Source organism: Lipotes vexillifer, unplaced genomic scaffold (genome assembly GCF_000442215.2).
Source record: "Lipotes vexillifer unplaced genomic scaffold, Lipotes_vexillifer_v1.1 scaffold1029, whole genome shotgun sequence".
In the NCBI taxonomy this organism is placed as follows: Eukaryota; Metazoa; Chordata; class Mammalia; order Artiodactyla; family Lipotidae; genus Lipotes; species Lipotes vexillifer.
In genome coordinates, this window is record NW_006789305.1 from 510,232 (window position 1) to 529,994 (window position 19,763).

The following is a 19,763-nucleotide window of genomic DNA, read 5'->3' on the forward strand; positions in this document are numbered from 1 at the left end:
TCTGGGCCGTTACCATGGAGACTGCGGAGGCCGCCCCAGCCTCGGAGGCAGCCGGCCGCCCAGCGCCCAGAGGAGGGCAGTCTGTTGCCAGAGAGCCGGCGCTCTCCAAGCCCGACCTATAGGGTCATCGGACAGACCCTAAAATAAGCAAAGAATGAGCTAGGAAAGGAGGGGGATAGAAAGTGAAGGCGGTCTTAGCTAGGCTGCCAGTCGCTACGGCAACGGCAAAAGGCTTTGTTCGACTGGAAAAAGTCAAGCGCAGAGGTCCCAAGGCCCGGGTGGCAGCTGCTTCAGGGCGACGGGCGCGCGTCCTCGCTAGGCCGGGCCTGGAAGGGCCGTGACTCAGCCAGCAGAGAGCTAGGAAACAGCAGCTCCGCAGACCACGGTGCAGCGAGGCCGCGGCTTCCGCTTTCCGTGTTTCGCTGTGAAGTTGGCTCCGCCCCCGGCCCGGGGCCTTCCCGCCGAGCCTCCGCCAGGCTTCGGGACCGAGGGGCTGGGGAGCTACACGGAGATCAAGGCCAAGAGCAGCTCCCCCAGATCACCTTTCAGGTCACTTTCTCACAAATGACTTTCCCAGCCCTTCATCTAAAGGAGGTCGGTCCAGATATTCCAATAGTTCCCCGTTCATTTCTTTGCAACGCTTACCTTTCCTCGTGTTTTGTTTCTTTGTGCTTCATTATATCCTATCGGTCTTCCTCAATGGTCTGGGGGCTCCATGAGGTCAGAGACTAGGGCCTGGCAGGAGCCTGGCACACACGTTCTCAACCTTTGCTGAATGAACGAATGTTTTCATGAATTTATGCTGTCCTGGGGCGAAAGTCCTGGCAGGCTGCGCCTTATTAATTCCTTTCCTCTCCCGTCCCTCAGCAGCTCTGGGACTTAAGCCTTCTGGGTGCTCAAGGGTAAAGGAAGAAGAGGGCCAAGGCATGGGGGGTCAGTTCCAGGACACTTTCCCAAATTAGGGTAGGGGAAGGTAGCGGCGGGAAGAACTGTTTCTAGGTTAAAAATTCAAGCAGGCTGATAGAGGTCAGGAGAAAGGCACGGTTGCGACCTCAAATGAATATTTAAAGATACATTAAGAAGGTTTTAAGCCTCTTTCCTCCTCTATACTTTTTTGGCCATTAATGGAACACTGACCCCTAACAGCCATTCTCACCTCACTTGAAGCATTGACCTTGCTTGCCCAGCATTGTAGCATTTGGGTCAGTTAAAGCTAATGAGATAATGATTAGACCACTGCAGAAAGCCTAAGTGCAGTTCTAAATGTTTTACATCATTATTTTTGATTATCTATCAAATCCACATAAGGGGGAAGTTATTATCCCCGTTTTACCGATGAGGAAAATCGACTAAGATAAAAGTAACTCCCATAGAACTAATTTAAAATTATTTCACCCAGGCTTGATTCTTATATTCCACACACTGGCAGTGGTTTCCTTTCTGCTTTTGCTTCTTGACAGCTTTTCCCATCCTTAGAGCTGAACATGACAATTCTGTTTGGTTTCAACACAAATGGCTGACTTTAAAACACACACACACACACAAAAACAAAAACAACACTGGAAAAATGAAAAAGTCATTTTTTGTATATCTAAATATTTGCTTTAAGACGTAAATAACACTAATTAAACATTTTACTTCGTTGCTTAGCACACAAAGAGGCTTTGGGGGGAGTTCCTGGAAGAACTGAAATCAGGTAAGGCTCTCACTGAGCAAAGTGTGGGCTTTGAACCCAGAACTGCATTCAAATCCCTGCTCCCACTAAAAGCTATGTGATTTCGGGTAATTTATTCACCCTAACAAGCCTGTTTTCTCACCTGTATTATGGAGATTGTATTGTTACCTTCCTACTCAAGGCTGTGAGGATTAAATGAGCTACCTTCATAAAAAGTACCTGGCCCTCAACAGTTACTCAAAAAACATTCATTCCTTCCCTCTTCCTTTCCTAATCATAAACAAGAGCTATCAGTGCTTAGGACAGGTACCTCAATTAAAGAGAAGTTCACACAAATAAAAACTGATGAGGAAAAAATCCAGTGAGTTATGTCACTTAATACATCAACGGTATCTGAAACGTCTATAAACCACCTTCATTAACTAACACTGTATGCATGTACTTTCAAAAATATCGACATCCCCAGAACAAAAATTTAAGATTATTCTCATAGGGATAAATCAACTTATGCAGCAAGAGGCATTAACTGCCACAAATGCCAAGCATAGTTTTTCTTCTTCCCTCTAACTGCCTCTCAATATGGATGAAATTTTCCCCCAGTATCTATGAACTTTCTTTAGGAAAGTCAAGATTTTCTAATTTTGTAATCTCTAATAGTAAAAAATAATAGGGGACAGAGAAGGGAGGGACAAATACTTTAAAAACAGGTTCCAGGTAGCTAGAATTCACATGTGCTATTCATTTTGTCATGAAACATCAGTAAAGGACAAATCAGACTTTGTTTATTAAAAAAATACTTTACAGGAAAAAAAAAACTCTATGCATTCCATTGTCCTATTTTACAAAGAAATAGCTTAACAATTTAACACACTTAGACAGCTACAAAAAAGCACTGTGTTAAAAGGATTATTATTCACACAAATTTAGATTTAAGACTATTCATTAAAAACCTTTTTAAAACACTCATTAATGTCAATAAACAAACTAAGGCCACAAAACGCAAATAGTCCGCCAGGCAAATTATACATTTCATCTATATGCAAAGACCTCTTAGATAAATTAAAGCCACAGGAAAAAAAGTCTTAGCTGCCAATCAAAATGGAGTTTAGTCACAGAAAACACTATTACATGAAAATTTACAACATGTGATAGAAGTAGTACATTAAGTATTTCTTTAGAGAGAATTGAAAAGTGCTATATTAAGAGACAGTGGTCTCAACTACATGCACAAGTGAATCCTAAAAGATGTATGAAGAAAATGGAAGGCCATAATATTTATGGAGAGATACTTGCTTTTAAAGCAACAAACTTTCAGGATGAGGATAGGTCCCTTATGTGCTAAAGAAAAACATCTGTCTTGTACATTTCCTCTACTTACTGCATGACCAATAAATACAGCTACAACCTGTTTTTTAAAAAATAATACTTAGCGGAAATATGAACCTCTGGCATGTACTAGTGAAAGTTTTTTTAAAAAAACTTGTAGCAATGATAAAACAGATTTATCAGACACAAACTCAATTATTCTAAAGATATAAATGCAAATAAATTTTTAATGGCAAATACAGATGAAAATAAATGATCTAATAATGAACTAATAATAATAAAGAATACATGCACTAAGGGGTTTTTTGAATTTTGGTATCTTGTTCCTAAATTAGCTTTCATTCTAGACAATAATTATAGAGGGAAAGGCAATAAGCAAGTTTCTCCAGTCATTAAGCATGAACTTTATGCCTATTAAGACTGATGCAAGACACCTTTTCCTAAGGTTTAGTAAATAATTTTATATGATAAGCCCCGTTTTCCCCCTACAAGAGCTTTTAATATTAGTCTACTGTTATTCCAACTATCTCTAAGGGGAAAGGGTACCTTTCAAAAGTCTTTAAATTCAAAATAATAAAGTACCAGTGAAACAAATTCTAAGTACTAAATTAGCAAATTAAAAGTACAATTAAGCCTAGGAATTCATTTTTAAAGAGTTAAAAACTTTGCAAGGGAAAAAAATATGTAGTTTTTATTATTATTGCTTTATGAATTTGGGATACTTGTTTGAATCATAATCCTACTCCTAGTGTATCTTGGTAATTACAGAATGACTTCTGGGGCAGGGGGAAGACTTTTCTCCTGATTAGTGAATACCATAAAATCATTCTAGTTACTAAGTTTACTCATTTACTGGGTCCTTTCCATAAGCACATTTAAAAAATATCCCTCTGCTCCACAAAATACTAAAACTTATAGCCACATTCTGCAAGTAATCTCAAAGAGCTGGCACAACAGGTAACATACCAAAAAAGGAAGATCAGCTTACATTTCAGTTACAACTTCACTGCCATCACTACTTTACAAGTCAGAAGACGCCAGATTGTTCCATGCCTCACTCCACCAAACCAAATAATTTAATGATTTTAGAAAAGTTGCCATCATTTGTATCACTAAACTAGGATACAGCTTTAAAGAAGAAACTCAAAACTTGCGCTTTTATATTCATCAGTCTTTAAAGCATGCTATTAAAATCTAATACTCACATAAGACATTCAGTTTCCAGATACATTACTAGCTAAATGTTTCTCTCTCAGTTCTATTGCAATTCTAACATACAATGAATTTATTAGTACATGATTTTAAACATTTTTATACTCTTTTAATATGTTATATTGGAGTTGAGGGTAGAATGTTTTATAAAAAGAAAATGGGGATTTGCTTTTGATTGTAGGTCTTTGCAGATCCGCTGGTTCCTGAGTGATTATACACAGTGATGGCTGTCAGGAGACAGTCTCCTTGTTTATTAGCAATGACCAGCTTAGATGACAGACGGCATCTGCTGGATGGCAAGTGGGAGATGGGGAAATCGGATCTTGGAAGACAAGAAAAAAAATTAAAAGTTTTTGCTTTAACAACCTTGTTCTTCATGATTATTTTAAAAAGCAAATGTTGCCTGAGAAGAATTTTACTTTGCACAGCCTGGTAAAGCTCTATGAAATTCTTCTGGACACAAAAACAAAAATAAGAAATAACCCAAACCCACATACTTTGTGATTAACCCCTTCCCCCTAAAATAACAAAATAACAAAAAACACCCTCAAAGGCAGGTCCCTTAAAAACTAGCCTTGATAAACCAGAATTTACCCTAAAATTTATACCCAAGATTTTAAAACACCCCTGCAATAATCACATTACTGTTCATACCATTCTAATTACCTTATTTACAAAGATAACTAAAACCAACATCACTTCCAATTCATAAATGGTTTACATTGAAATGTTTCTCTATTTGTCTTCATCCTTTTTAACAGAGAATACATACATATACATATATATAAGGAATAATACAGATTCTAACTAATCACTGCAGTATTTGCTGATGGTTACTTTTCTATTGGTTTACACAGTGACCTCTATACTTTGCTAATATGCATTTAACTACACAACAATATTGCACAAAGTAATATTTATATAAGATTTAACCTATTTCAGAATATTTTAGAGAAAATTCATATTTGATATTTCAAAAGATGCAGCTAAGTTTTCATGGTGACAGACATAATAAAGCAGCATCTTTTTTTGCCTATGTTAATGTAAATATTCCAAATCTCAACCTCCAGGAAAAAAAAAATCTCCAAATTGCACTATAACCAGGTAGATACAAGAATCTGGTCTTAGGTGTGGGGAGTACTCTTCCTTTAATAAACAAAAGGCCTATTGTATTATTAACTAAGAGAAAGTGAAATGTGTATCCCATTAACATTCTAAAATAATAGAAAGTTAAGACTACACTAGCTATATGAACTGTGCCTGTTCGAAAAAAAATGGTTAAATACTCAGGCACTAATAAGGATTAAGCTACCTGAAACTCTAGGATGAAGTCTAGTGCCATATTCTTTATTAGACAGTAGCAACACAGAGTAATAATAAATAAACCCAGGTATTCACCAGTTGAAACTGTGAACTGAAGTATCTCAACAGATCTTTATGATGAAGAGGTTGATGCCAAGTGACAAAAATAGTTTTTCCTAAGTTTCATGCACAAAATATGGCAGCCTCATCTGAAAGATAGGTATCATTCTCTAAGTTTGATACTCGTGATCAGTTTAGGAAGCAAAAGTATCCACACAGAATGTGAGGATGCTAGGAAGCAGAACAATAGAGTATCATGTCAACATTATCTATTTTACCCAAAATATCTTCCACAGTTACCATGTATTCTAGAAGAGATTAATGAACCATGGAGAATGAATGACCAAGGACTATTCATCTTTAGATATTTTTAATTGAAATATCCACTGGGCTTTAAATAACAGATACAAAAAAAGACAGTTTGGATCAGAAAGTGCTGTGCTTTCTCTTTTGTTAAGAAATCAGAGAGCCACTGAATTCCTTAGAAACTATCTGTTCTTTATGGTTGGAACTAAATAACTGACTTGCCCATGTACAAGATGCAGGAATTCTTTCCTGCGACCTATGCCATTTTTACTGTAGAAACTGAATCTGTGCCATAAAAGCACAAGTACTAAACCATAAATCTGATCTTCTATCATAAAAACAGCAAATATGGCAAGAGACAAGGCAAGATAGAATTAAAGGAAGTGAATTATTTACCAAATAAGAATCTGTTATTCCAGAGAATTCTCATTTTGATTTGAAGAGATTGAATTGTTACCTCACACCTTAAAACAGAAAGTAGCAGCAGACCCACTATTACATACTGTACTAACGGGATAAGATACAACTCTTAACTTTGCATAATCTGTGTAAAAAAGATATGCTTGACATTTGTGGAATGTCATTTCTCTTTATAGAATTATAGGCAAGATTTCTCCAATAAAACTTAACTTAAGCCAGTTATAAAACTATAACTTCACATCAAAATTTAAAAAAGTTAAAAAATGTGTTTGAATATGTACATATCACACAGGAGTGCTTGAATGTTCCTGTAGATTGTGTTGCTGGTCAGAGTCCAGTCTACTTTCCACCTTTAAAACTGGAATAGGCTGAGTCATCTGATCTTGCTGTAGATTAAGTTCAGATGAAGGTGGGAAGGACGATGAAGCAGTTGTCAAAAGCTGCATCTCTGTGCATGTTTCCTCAGATTCAGTTTTTATTCTCACACACTGGGAGTCAACTTCTAATTCTCTCTTTCCAGTTAAATCATAGTCCACGTTAGAACTGCTTTCTGTGTTTTGAGAGGCTTCCACAACAGGGTGGTACTGTTTAAGCCTTATATGCCAGGCTAAGCTGCACACTGCTGACACTGTTTTGAACTGATGAATGACATTTCTAGGGATGAAATAGATATCATTGTCGCACAGCTGAATTCTAGCATAACGAATGCCTTCCCGCCTCATTTGGTTTAGTTTCGCTTCATCCACCCACTGCACACACTGAAGAGAGGAAAAAAGTTGCATGAGATTTTAAAGTAAATTATGTAAAGATGTAGTCAAATAAAATATTATAATTAGCACAGGAAAACAGGATCAAATTAAAGCTAAACAACACTGTATGATATACAACTTTCTAAAATTTCCTACAATCCTTGAGACACATTTTTCCTCATATTTTACTACATTTCTAGTAAAAAAGTACAGGTTAAAATTAGGATGGCCTAGGGAATCATTTAAATAAGTATTTCAAAATGCAACTAAATATCAATATTCTTTGACCCACATAAGGGTAACATTTGTCTGCTCCTTCAGTGTCTTTCAACCTTTTGCAGGTGAGGACACGCAGGGCAATGGGGTTAACAGCTGAGACTGCTCATGGCCAGAACTGAGTTATCCTGGGCCCTCTGACCACCCCAGGCCCACCTGGCATCCCAAAGACTGAAGGATCTTAAGCATTCTGCTTGGGAAGCTCCGTTTTAATGATTTTCAACACCCTCCACAAACAGCCTTTAATAGTAATAAAATTAAATTCACTATCTCATGTATCCAACTATAAGATAAAATGCAAAATTAAATAGGTACGGATACTTATTTCCAAAATCTCACTCAAAGAGAAATAAAAAAGCAAAAGTTACTACCTGGGAAACTGGAGGTTCATGAAGGTCCAACTGAAGTCTCTGTACAACATCAGTAAAATCCTCAGCATGAAAACAAATCACATCTTTGGTTATGCGAGGTTGGTCACTCCTAAGATTAACAAAATTAAGCTTTAGAAACAAGCATCTCATAATGGAAAATGATGACAAACTTCAATCTTCCCGTTCCTGGAACTGCTATACTAGCAAAGAAATAGATGCATAACTCCTAAGGGCAAATTATACATTTGTTTCTTTAGTCAATTTAAAAAAAAAAAAACACCAATTAAGCATTTTTTTTCAAAATTAAAATTAGTTGTTATAAAACTAAAACATCGATGACTAAAAACAGTTTTATTCTAAACTAGATGCATTTGAATCCTCTAACCACTTTGCCCCACCATCTCCATGCCACCTATAATGTCATTATCAGGATGGAAAGAAATGGACAGAATACATCTCAGCCACACAACTGTCACACCTTCCAGCTTTCAAAGTAGAGAGGGGAAAAAAGCTAAATGATCTTTAACTTGAAATACTTAACCTGTGATTGAACTATAATTCAATCAAACTCTAACGTCAGATCAAACTCTACAGTAATATTGAAGGTCCTGAAGGCATAAAAACAAAAAACAAAGTAAAATATAGTTTTTAAATATGTTCTGAGCCTTGTTTAAACCGGGCCCCAACTGAGTGTAAAAGGGTGCAACCTCTATGAAAAACAGTATAGCAGTTCCTCCCAAAATTAAAAAACAAATTACCATATGATCTAGCAATTCCACTTCTGGGTATATACCCAAAAGAATGAAACCATGGACATGAAGAGATATTTGTTCATAGCAGCCAAAATGTGGAAGCAACCCAAGTGTCCACTGACAGATAAACGGACAAACAAAATGTGGCATATACATATAATGGAATACTATTCAGCCTTAAAAAGTAAGGAAATTATGACACATGGTACAATGTGGATGAACCTTGAGGATATCATGCTAACTGAAATAAGTCAATCACAAAAAGACAAGAATTGTTTGATTCCACTTATATGAGGTATTTAAAGTAGTCAAATTCATAGAAACAGAAAGTAGAATGATGTTTACCAGGAACTGGGGGAGAGGACAAAAGGGAGTTATTGATTAATGGATACAGAGTTACAGTTTTGCAAGATGAGAAAGTTCTAGAGATCTGTTTCACAACAACATGAATATACTTAACATTACTGAACTGTACACTTAACGGTTAAGATTTTAATTTTATTTTATGTGCATTTTACTGTAATTTTTTAAAAACTGTCCCCAACCTTTCAAATTGAGTCCACATTTTCTTAAGACATTAACCAATCTTGCAGTTGAGTTCCATTAACTTACCATTCACCAAACTGTACAGCTTTCAAAACCCCAACAGCAGCCGTACTCTGCCAGTCAAACCCCTGACCTACATGATCAGCATGAGCTCTTGTCCTATCTTCAAAGAGGACTTCACGGGGTTCACTGGTCCGAGGTAGGTACTGGAGATTTTTAATTTCATTCATTGATCTGTAGTTGATTTGGTTTTGAAGCAAAGAGGGGGAAAAAAGTATTAACAGCAGTAAGGCAAAAAGTCTACTAAAATACCAAATTTTAAATAAGATGAGGGCTGAAAAGGGTTCAATGATTTCGATCATCAGCATTTAACACGCTATAGTGTAATGCTGAATGTGATTACCTTCTTCTCTCAGTATGTCACAATAATATAGAAGCTGTATCTTTGATTTGGCACAATTGTAGTGTTTGAATATATAAAATTTAGTTGTCTAGCAACAGAAAATACAACTCAGAGTTCAAGACTGTATGTCTCTTTACCCTGAGTCATTTTTAAGTCTCAAGGCATTCTACTAGACTTAATTCAAGATGGCAACCTGAGCAACTACATGATCTCCTTTCACGTTAAAAGAGAAGTAAAAGGCTTCAAACTAATGTGGTAGGGATGGAGGAGAATAGTGGGAGAATGCATGGGAGTATAGGTGAAACAGAACTGGCTATGACTTGATAACTGCTGATACTAAATACATGGGAGTTTATTATATTATCTTCTGCTTTTTTATGTGCTCAAATATAATATGAATATGAAGCAACAAATGAAATGCATTAGTGAATGAACAAGAGCAACACATTTCTGGAAGATGAAAAATGATTAAAAGTGTCTTGAACTAATGAAACTGAGCAGAGAAAGCCACAGGCCTAGACTATACAAGAAGGGAATGGCAGCTAAAGAGGCTAGTATGATGATAATGGACAGAAAGGACGTAAGGTTGAGAAGGGAGCAAATAAAGTGAAATCTGCACATAAACCTGTCACATGCCACCCTAGTGGTGGAAATTTGAACAGTCAGGCATCTACCCTCATGCAGAAGACCAGCATCCATCTCTCATCTTAATTTCTCTGAAAGAACTCTGATTTTTATTAGGTATCTGCTCCTACCCTATACGGAACCTCATTCACAAGCTCCAGAGGTAGATCCTGATGAGTTCTGGCAAACTACACTAAGCTCACTCCCCTTGCCAATGAATGATTTAGGAATGAGCATGAACTGATCGATTCTGGCTAGCAATATGAGAGGAAATCTGCTAAGAATTCTGCAAAGCTTCCTGGCTCCTAAAAAAGAAGTAAAGGACAATCTCTTCTTCTTTTAGATATAACCAGATCCAGATGTGATACCCAGAACTGCTATAGCCATCCAGCAACCATAATGGAAGCCACTGTAAATACAAAGCCTAGGAAAGAGAATGACAGAGGAGAGAAAAGGAAAAGATCTGTTTCCTTGATGACAGCACTCAGCCATTTGACTATATGGTGCCTAGAGTCAACCCCTCTGAACTTCTTGAAATACAGGATAACATTTTATTTTATGAACCAGTCTGAATCAATTTTGTTGCTTGTAACCAAAAGCATCCTGATAAACTTTCAGCCAAAAAAATCCTGCATGTTCTTCTCTAAACACATTGAACTTACCATATGAATAGTACTAACGTAATCCTCTGGTATTTGGACATATCCTTTAAGGCCCACTTCTATGCCTGTTAACTCTGAAGTGAAACCTATCTATTGACAAGCCTCACTGAAATAGAAATAGAATGCCCAGTAGGCCCAATGCTGTGTTCCTAAATTCAAACGGGTCAACCAAGAATCACCAGATATGTGAAAACAGCCTACAGCAGCCTGACAAAGACCAAAAAATGCAATGCTGAAATGTAAGGATTTTGTCAGAAGACAAAAGTCAAGTAAATGTCCCGAAACTGAAAGCAAAAAGATAATAAGAAATACGAGGATAATCAAACTGAGGGATCTATTATTCAGCCAACAGTAGTTTCATAAAGAAAGAATAGTGAAAATGAAGAGATTACTGAAGCAACTAAGCAAGAAAAATTCCCAGAAATGAAAGGAGACATGAATCTTTCAGTTTAAGGTACCCACCAATCAACAAAAAGGATTAAAAAGAAGTAAAAGCCCAAAGACGTATCATTATGAAATTAAGCTTCCAGAAAGGAAAAGAAAATAGGTTACTTACAAAAGAAGAATAATTACACTGGCATTAAGACTTCTCATAAACAATAATATATACCAGAAGACACTGGGGCAACGTTAAAAAAACCCTAAGAGAAAATACATCCTCTGGACTACAGCTAAACTATCAATCATATTTAATGACAGAAAAAGATACTTTCAGACATATGATGACTCAATACCTTCCTTTTCGTATAATATAACTTGAGTATGTGGTCAAGAAAGGAAAAGAAATAAACCCAGAAAGAAGACAACCACAGGTTAAGGCAGAAAAAACATCAAATGGTAGATAACTGTGAAATAAGCTTTTCACACTGAAGTAAGAAAACACAGAGCTCCAAAAGATTTCCAGGTAAAAAGTGATGAGTTAGACCAGACAGTATGATTGAAATTCTGCATTCCTGAGGGTATGATAAAAGCAAAGAATGCAATGTAACTACCAACATTCTCGCCAAAAAGAGGCTATATAAAACAGCAACAGCCAAAAAAAAAAGCAATAGCCAAAGTCATAGAGGAGAAGGCCAGTGTGATTCTAGAAAAAAGTAATGTATCTTAAGCAATAAACAGAATAGAACATAATTATGGATATGGTCAAGAGAAGTGTATGGTATCACCTCAAAACAAGGCAACCAGAAACTACAGGAAGGACTTCCCTGGTGGCACAGTGGTTAAGAATCCGCCTGCCAATGCAAGGAACATGGGTTTGAGCCCTGGTCTGGGAAGAACCTACATGCCGCAGAGCAACTAAGCCCGTGCACCACAACTACTGAGCCTGCACTCTAGAGCCCGCGAGCCACAACTACTGAGCCCACATGCCACAGCCACTGAAGCCCGCGTCCCTTGAGCCCATGCTCTGCAACAAGAGAAGCCACTGCAATGAGAAGCCCGCGCACTGCAACGAAGAGTAGCCCCCACTTGCCGCAAACTAGAGTAAGCCCGCATGCAGCAACGAAGACCCGATGTAGCCAAAAATAAATAAATTTATATTGAAAAAAGAAAAGGAAACTACAGGAAAAACAGAATTAAAAAAAAAAAAAATCAGCATGATCCAAATATGAACCAAGCTAAAAAGTGGCATGATTTTCAGTATCTAGGTGAAATACAGAAAAGAAAGATCCTTTTGTATATTATTCCTTTGAGTGATAACAAACCACTGGAACCTTAGAATATGAATATTAACCTACTAGATGGATCTGCAATAAACTTACCTACCCATAATATTTTAAATGCCATTTGTTGGCTTTCAAATATTAGAATATATCTATTGACAAAGCATATAAAGCCTAATTATGGTTTTAAAGCAGAATATGAATTAGCCTCAACAATGTATAAGCACAGCTGACAAAAAGTAGAAGGGAGAGGAAGAGGATAAAGTAAGGCTCATTTAACTATTTGGAGAACCCATAAATGGAAGACATCCCTATCTATTATACCAAGAAACTGACAAATTTCCTGTCAAACCCTTAAAACAAAACAAAAAAAGGCATTAATAACAGAAATTATTTTTGCCTCTGGTAAAAAGGTGTTTGCTTCTGGAGAGAAAGGTGGCCAGGATTTTTCATTATAAACCCTACTATACTGTTTGATGTTTTAAAACCCTGTGCATATATTTCTTTAACTCTAGAGTTCATAAATTTAAAGATCATCTTCATTAGCAGTGCCCTGGATAACTAGACAGCTTCTCACATTAATTCCGTCATTTTCAGCAACAGGGCATTCTCATTAATGCAAAAAGATGACATTACTTTTTAAGTTTTGATGTATTCACTCTAATTCAAAGTGCTTTTGAATGCCCCTCTTAAGAATATTTAATCCCAATAGAAATAAAATTTGATAGCACCTCAGATTAGCTGAGAAATAATAAATTATTAAACAAATGATGCTGCTACAACCGCCTAATTACTTGGAAAGAATGTTAAACTAAATTTCTCCCTCTACACTGAAATCAATGCCAGGTAGATAAAATATGTAAATACTGAGATCACAGATGTACTAGGAGAAAATGTAGGTATTTTATAACACTAAATGAGAGAAGGCCTTTCTAAGTTTGCCACTAAAAAAGAAACCTCAGAGGAAAAGACAGATCTGACAACATATAAATAAAACTCTGTGAGTAAAGAAAAAAGAAACTGAAAAAAATTGAGTAAAGAAAAAACATAAGCTAAAAGAAAAAAATGAGAAAAACCTGTAACAAAAGAAAAAAAAGTTAATAGTTACAATACATAGGGATTTTTACAAACGAAAAACATCCCAATAGAAATATGAGTAAAGAAAATTAAGAGGGAATCACAAAAGAAGAAATGCAAACGCCTCAAAGAAAAACAAATTAGAATAACACATTTTTGTCCAATCAGATCAACAAAGTTAAAGAGAATGTTAGTGGAGAGTATGGGGGAAAGGGTGCTATTTTACTATATGGGTGGGAATATAAATTGGTACATTTCTGGAAGTCAATTAGAAATGTATATATACTTTGAGCCTTTAGTAATTTCCACTAAGAAAATAAACATGCACATGCACAAAGATATTATCTACCTACCTACCTATCAACCAACCACCCAGCCGGCCACAATCAATGATGTGCCATACATGTTTAACAATTGGCTTTACGGGGGGAGATGGCTCATTTGTGGCTGATATGCTGATTTGTGTGGTATAAATACTCACAACATGGCCAATTTCAAGCTACTAATGTGACCTCACTCAATGTGGAATTGCGAGGCTAACAATGCCCTGTAAGCTGGTACAAACTGGCTCCAGCACACCACTGTCATGTCTGTCAAAACACCATTTATATTGAAAAAAATGGAAACAATTTACACTAATAAAGAATTGGTTAGGGCTTCCCTGGTGGCTCAGTGGTTAAGAATTCGCCTGCCAACGCAGGGGACACAGGTTTGAGCCCTGGTCCAGGAAGATCCCACATGTCACAGAGCAACTAAGCCCTGCGCCACAACTACTGAGCCCGCGCTCTAGAGCCCACGCACAACTACTGAAGCCTGCATGCCTAGAGCCCATGCTCCGCAACGAGGAGCCACCACAATGAGAAGCCCGTGCATCACAAAGAAGAGTAGCCCCCGCTTGCTGCAACTAGAGAAAGCCCACGTGCAGCAATGAAGACCCAAAACAGCCAAAAATAAATAAATAAAATAAATAAATTTATTTTAAAAAAATTAAGAATTGGTTAAATAAATCTTGATATAACCAGTCAAAACTACATAGTCATTTAGAAATGATGATATGGCTGTATCTTAATATAACATGTAAACCTAAGGGGGGAAAAAACAACAAGTTTTAAAGTAAACATCATGTAAAGAATGAGTTAATCTGTGTAAAAAGAAAATTTATGAGTATATATGGACCAAAATTTGAAAGGTTAATGTGCCTAAATGGGTGGGATTATAGATATTTTTTGCCTTTTTACTTTTTTCTATTATCATTTTTTTTAAGTTTATAATAATCAGGAAACAAACAATGGTCATTTCCTTTTGGGAAGGATTATAGAATAAAAAATGTACACAATACTTAAGAATTTAGAATATCAACATTCATCATCATGATGTACAAAAACTGCTATGGTCTAGCAATGTACAGAAGTTTTGGTTTACTGCCATGTTCTACCATGCCACCACCTTGCATTCATAAATAGTTTTTATGAAGTATTTTCATGATTATCTCAAGTACCTAAGGTTATTCCATACTTAGCTCTAGTATTTATTCTCCTATGAGCTTTAAGGTAAGGTCTAGCCTAGTCCATTAAAACTCACTTTTGGGTACTTATTTTTAGTTGCTATTTTTTGAGTTGCTAATTTTCAGTCCCATTAAATGAGATTTTTTCACAGTCCTAGAATAAATTAATCTACATTTGTTTTAAACAAAATAAATTTGTCTGAAACAATGTTAGGCCAATATGAATTGCTGTAGGAGAATATATCATTGGTTTCATTCAGTAAATACTGATCACTTGCTATGTTAATGAAGACAGAGAAGAATCAGACTGTCCTCAAAAAGGTTAAAATTTATAGTAAAAACCAAAAACATGTAAACAGATCATTAATGAACAGAATGATGTGTGAGCACAGAGAAGAGAATGACTAAGTCTAAGGGAACAAAGAAAAGCTTCACAAAGGAAGTGACATCCAAGTTAAGTTCTGAAAATTCGTTAAGAGTTTGCCAGGTAGAGAGGAAGATGGAGGAGGGGATGCCATTCCAAGTAAAAAGAGCAGTGCAAAAGCACAGAGTTGTGAAAGACCATGGTTTGGAAACTGAATTCAGCATGACTGGAGCAGACTAAAAGCAGATACACCTAGAAGAGATACTGTCAGGGCCAGATTAGAAAAGATCCTTGTAATCCACACAAAGGAGTTTAGACTTTTATCTTACAAGCAGTTAGGACCCAGGTTTTAAGAAAAGAAGTGAAAATTAGATTTGTTTTTTTTGGAAGGATGCCTCACTCTGGTAACTGTGTAATGAGTTCACTGGACTAAGGAACTGATGGCTGGAAGATTTACTTAAGATAACTCTTCAAATAATTTAGAAAAATGGTTTTGAAACTGTGTTCAAGTCTCAATCATCTCTATAAGCAACCAACTAAAAAAAAGTGCTTCTGTTTGAGAAAAATAAATATTTACCGTCGTCTTTTGAAGGGTGACTTTGGCATGTCTGCTGTAGGGATCATCTGCTCTCCTGGCCTTACCCACATGATAGGCCCATCATCACTCTGGGACCTACACTGGAGTCGAAGGCTAGAAAGTGTACCCCAGGGCAAAGTCATCTGGAAGTCAGAAGAATAAGTCACGTTAAAAAAAAATTTTTAGACTATTTACAAGTTAACCCCTCACACCCAAAAGAAAGCTCTAAGGAGGTTATTTTGTGTGTGTGTATGAAGAAAAAAATGTATTAGACAGTAATTTATATGTAAAGAAGAATAATTGAAGTTAAGTATTTTATACCAATAATTTTCTAAACATTTCTACTCAAAACATTGGATAAAAAAATTTTAATAGATAAGATTAGCTTAAAACTTTTTAATGGTAAGTGTCCATTTAAGTAACGATCAGAACTTTAATAACCTGAAAAACACTCACTTTCAGAAATGGTGATTCTTCTAACATATCAAGGAACTCTGGGAAATAATCACCAACTTCTTCATCTACTGCTCCAACAAGACTTATCTGCCGCATAGGACCTGCTCGGTAGGTGCCACAGCAGTATGTCCTGTTGACCTGAGATAAAATGAAAGAGGGGGGAGAAAGGACTGAAGTACACTATAACATAAGAATCAGGATAGGGTATTATTTCCAATGTTGCTATTTCTTCTACATACTAAGAATTCAACAGTCAGTACCTTGGATAAAGTCAATAGTTACAGAAAGGCACCCTAGCACACTGACAAATACATTGATATATGTACCATAACAGAAATTTCAAGGTGAAAGTTAGTCCATGGTCCAACGTCTCAAGGAAATACTGAAAACATTAAGATAAACTTCTCTGAGAATGATGGTTTTTGAACTTTGTAAACACTTTCAAGTGATCTTTATAAGGAAAAAAATCAGTAAATAAACAGTTAAACTGACAGGGCAGGGGAAAAAAAAAAGACTATTGTCAAATTAATCTTCCATATTCATTTTGTACTCCCTAGCTTGAAAGCCTTCACATCAGGCCAGATACCAGGTTGACTGTTATTAAATCCAATCTCCCAGTACTTCCATGTAAGATCCTCCACCCTAGGCAGGCTGATATTTTTCTCTAGCCTACTTATGCCATACTTGTATCTATCTGTAGTGGTTTTTCTCTTGAATCTGTCCTTCTTGGAATGTCCTCTTTTCTGTCAACCTACATCTTAACTTTCAAAGATGAGTTCAAGATTTTTCTTCTGAAAGCCTTCCTGATCTCCCTTCATAATCTAATGTTACCTGCAAGCATAGACATTTTCTCTGTACCAACTCTAGTAAACTTAGGGCATATTCTATACAAATTTGCAGCCCAGGGAATCCTAACTTTCAAACAGAATCTACCAATTGATTCAATACAAGCTGATATTATTCTTCTAGTCATTTTCATGTATGTTCTTAATATTCCTACCTCCAATTCGGAATGAATGTTTCTCAAATGTAGAGACAGATCCTGTGCATACAGATGACTAGACTAAAAATGCTGGATTCTAACCAGGATTTCCACCTTGGACCAGTAACCTAGCATTTTCTACCTCAGGTAAGATGCAGATTAGGTTGAAAAGCCTAACATACAATTATACTTTTAAATGATGGGTTTCTATTGAACAAAATTTTTTTTTAAGAATCACTTCTTATTGTTTCAAATACTACCTCTTTTGCCTCAATAGAAAGCACAAATGACTGTCTAGTATTTCTTACACAGTTCTTTAGTGCTAGTTTTTTAGCAGCATTTTCAGAATCATCCCACTGTTGTTTTTTTTTTTCCATAGACAATTTAATGTCATCCCACACATACACACACACCAAAAAAAGGTCTGAGATCTTGTTATCAAATAGCAGAGATTTCTTAATTCCTTACAAATCTTTCCCCAAAAATCTCCTTAGGTGATCCTTAAACAGCAACCGCCCAGGCCAGAACTACCTTGCATATATTTGTATGAATTACCTACCATTTGTTTGTATGATCATCATGCTGTTAAAAGCCAGGGGAGGCAGTCTGGGAAAGAGGATGATTATGGGATATAGAGATAAGGAAGCTTTTCTAAGTAAGCATTATTCTAACCTTTCTAAGCCAAGCACCCTAAAACAACTAAAGCAGAATTTAACTTTAGTACAAGTTCTAGGAATAGTATGCTTTCAGGGCTAATAAAAGAAATAGCAGTCTCCTCCAAATACCTCCCCCAACTATTCCCAATTATCAGAAATTCCTTCCAACAAAGGCTTTCAAGCTATGTGGTAAATGTCCTAAAGATGTGTCACAATTTAAATCTCACATAACTTAAGAGACCAGTCTTGAAGAAGTACACTGCCATGTGGTCGTTTTCACCAACTTATGTGGCCTACTAGCTTTGAGACTATACAACTCTTAATGCATTATTAATTTGAAGGAATTCACATTACTTTAAATTCTGCACACAAAGTGAGACTCAATAAACATTTTTATACAGTACTCCGAGATTACCTAATTTAAGTACCACTAAATTCAATAGCACTGAACTCAAAGACAACGTAAAAATGCAAACACCTAGGATAATTAATATGTGACATGAATAAACATAAAGCAGCCTCTCCTATTTGGAAAGAGAAAGTAAACCTGAAGAGGAGAAACTGCTGAATTTATGTTTGCTGAGTCTAGAAATAATCAGCCATTCAATTGTGGCCAAAAAAAAGGTAATAGTAGTAAAGCTAATTAACAGTATCTATCACTTGTATAAAATAATTTAACAAACGTTAATGTTTGTGATGTACTTAAAAAACTAACAGCACAGATCAGAAGATGGACAACATTTATGACCAGAAATTCAACATGTACCAACTGTGTGACACTCATGCCAAACAAGCAAATTACTAATTATCCCCAGTATCTATTCTACCCCCCCTCCTTTTTTTTTTTAAGTAACAGAACTTCTTGGGCATATAGCTGCTTGGCAACTAAGTGTGGTCTGTGACTAAGTTCTGGCCAATGAAATGTTAGCACAAGTCACATATGCAATTTCTAAAGCATATGTAATTAAGTGGCTTGCTCTCCATTTCCTCTTTCTCTCTTCTGAGGGCCAAGTTCAACCATGCACATGACAACACCAAAGGAAATGGCAAAACTTAAAGACAGAAGGAAAGGAGAATCCAAGATGACATCATGGAACAGAGCTGCTTACCTCTGGGCTTGTTACTTGAGAAAGCAACTTATTTTGTCCTAGCTACTCTATGTGCGATCTCTTTGTTACGGTGGTTTAGCCTATATCTTGTATACTTAGTACTAAGGGAGGCAATACTCCATATTGCACAGATGACATCTGGAGCATTATCTCCTGCTCTGGGCTAAAAAAAAAAAAGTCTATTACAAGAGCACACCCTAAAGAGAACAATCAAGATGATTAGTGACTTGGAAATCATACAGATTGGAGGAAGAGTGATGAAATTAAAAATATTTCAAAAGTATTTGACTTGAAATGATTAAAGTGGGGACACAATAATCTTCAAATACTTGGAAGCTTATCACAGAAGAGTAGACTTATATAGCCTTAAATAAAGAACAAGAATTACAGGAAAGCCAGTATCATTCATTTAATAAAAGTTTACTGTATATTATATGCAGACACTGTCCTAAACACAGATACAGCAAACCAGACCCATCCTTGGCCCCTGGAAATTTACAGTCTAGTAGAGAGAGGCATATAGTAAACAAATATTTAATTATAAACTGTGACAAGTCTTCAGGCACTTTTAGGACACTATAAAAGAGAACATGGGATGCTGATCTAGGGGATAAACTGTTCCTCAAAGTAACACTGAATTAAAATCTGTAGAACAAGTTTAACGGAAATAAAATCCCTTAAGCATCACTCTTT

The 19,763-nt window shown here is 36.3% G+C and overlaps 1 protein-coding gene across 1 annotated transcript in view; it reads right to left on the bottom strand.

Moving 5' to 3' along the window:
• Positions 1-5,244: 5,244 nt before the first annotated feature.
• Positions 5,245-19,763, bottom strand: part of RSBN1 (round spermatid basic protein 1) — a 39,894-nt gene continuing 25,375 nt past the window's right edge. The window contains exons 4-8 of the mRNA XM_007462470.1: positions 16,324-16,461; positions 15,868-16,010; positions 9,062-9,229; positions 7,698-7,806; positions 5,245-7,059 (exon numbers count right to left, since the gene is read on the bottom strand). Coding sequence (XP_007462532.1) covers positions 6,586-7,059; positions 7,698-7,806; positions 9,062-9,229; positions 15,868-16,010; positions 16,324-16,461 — 1,032 coding nt within the window. The 3' untranslated portion in view covers positions 5,245-6,585. The remainder of the gene's footprint in view (positions 7,060-7,697; positions 7,807-9,061; positions 9,230-15,867; positions 16,011-16,323; positions 16,462-19,763) is intronic.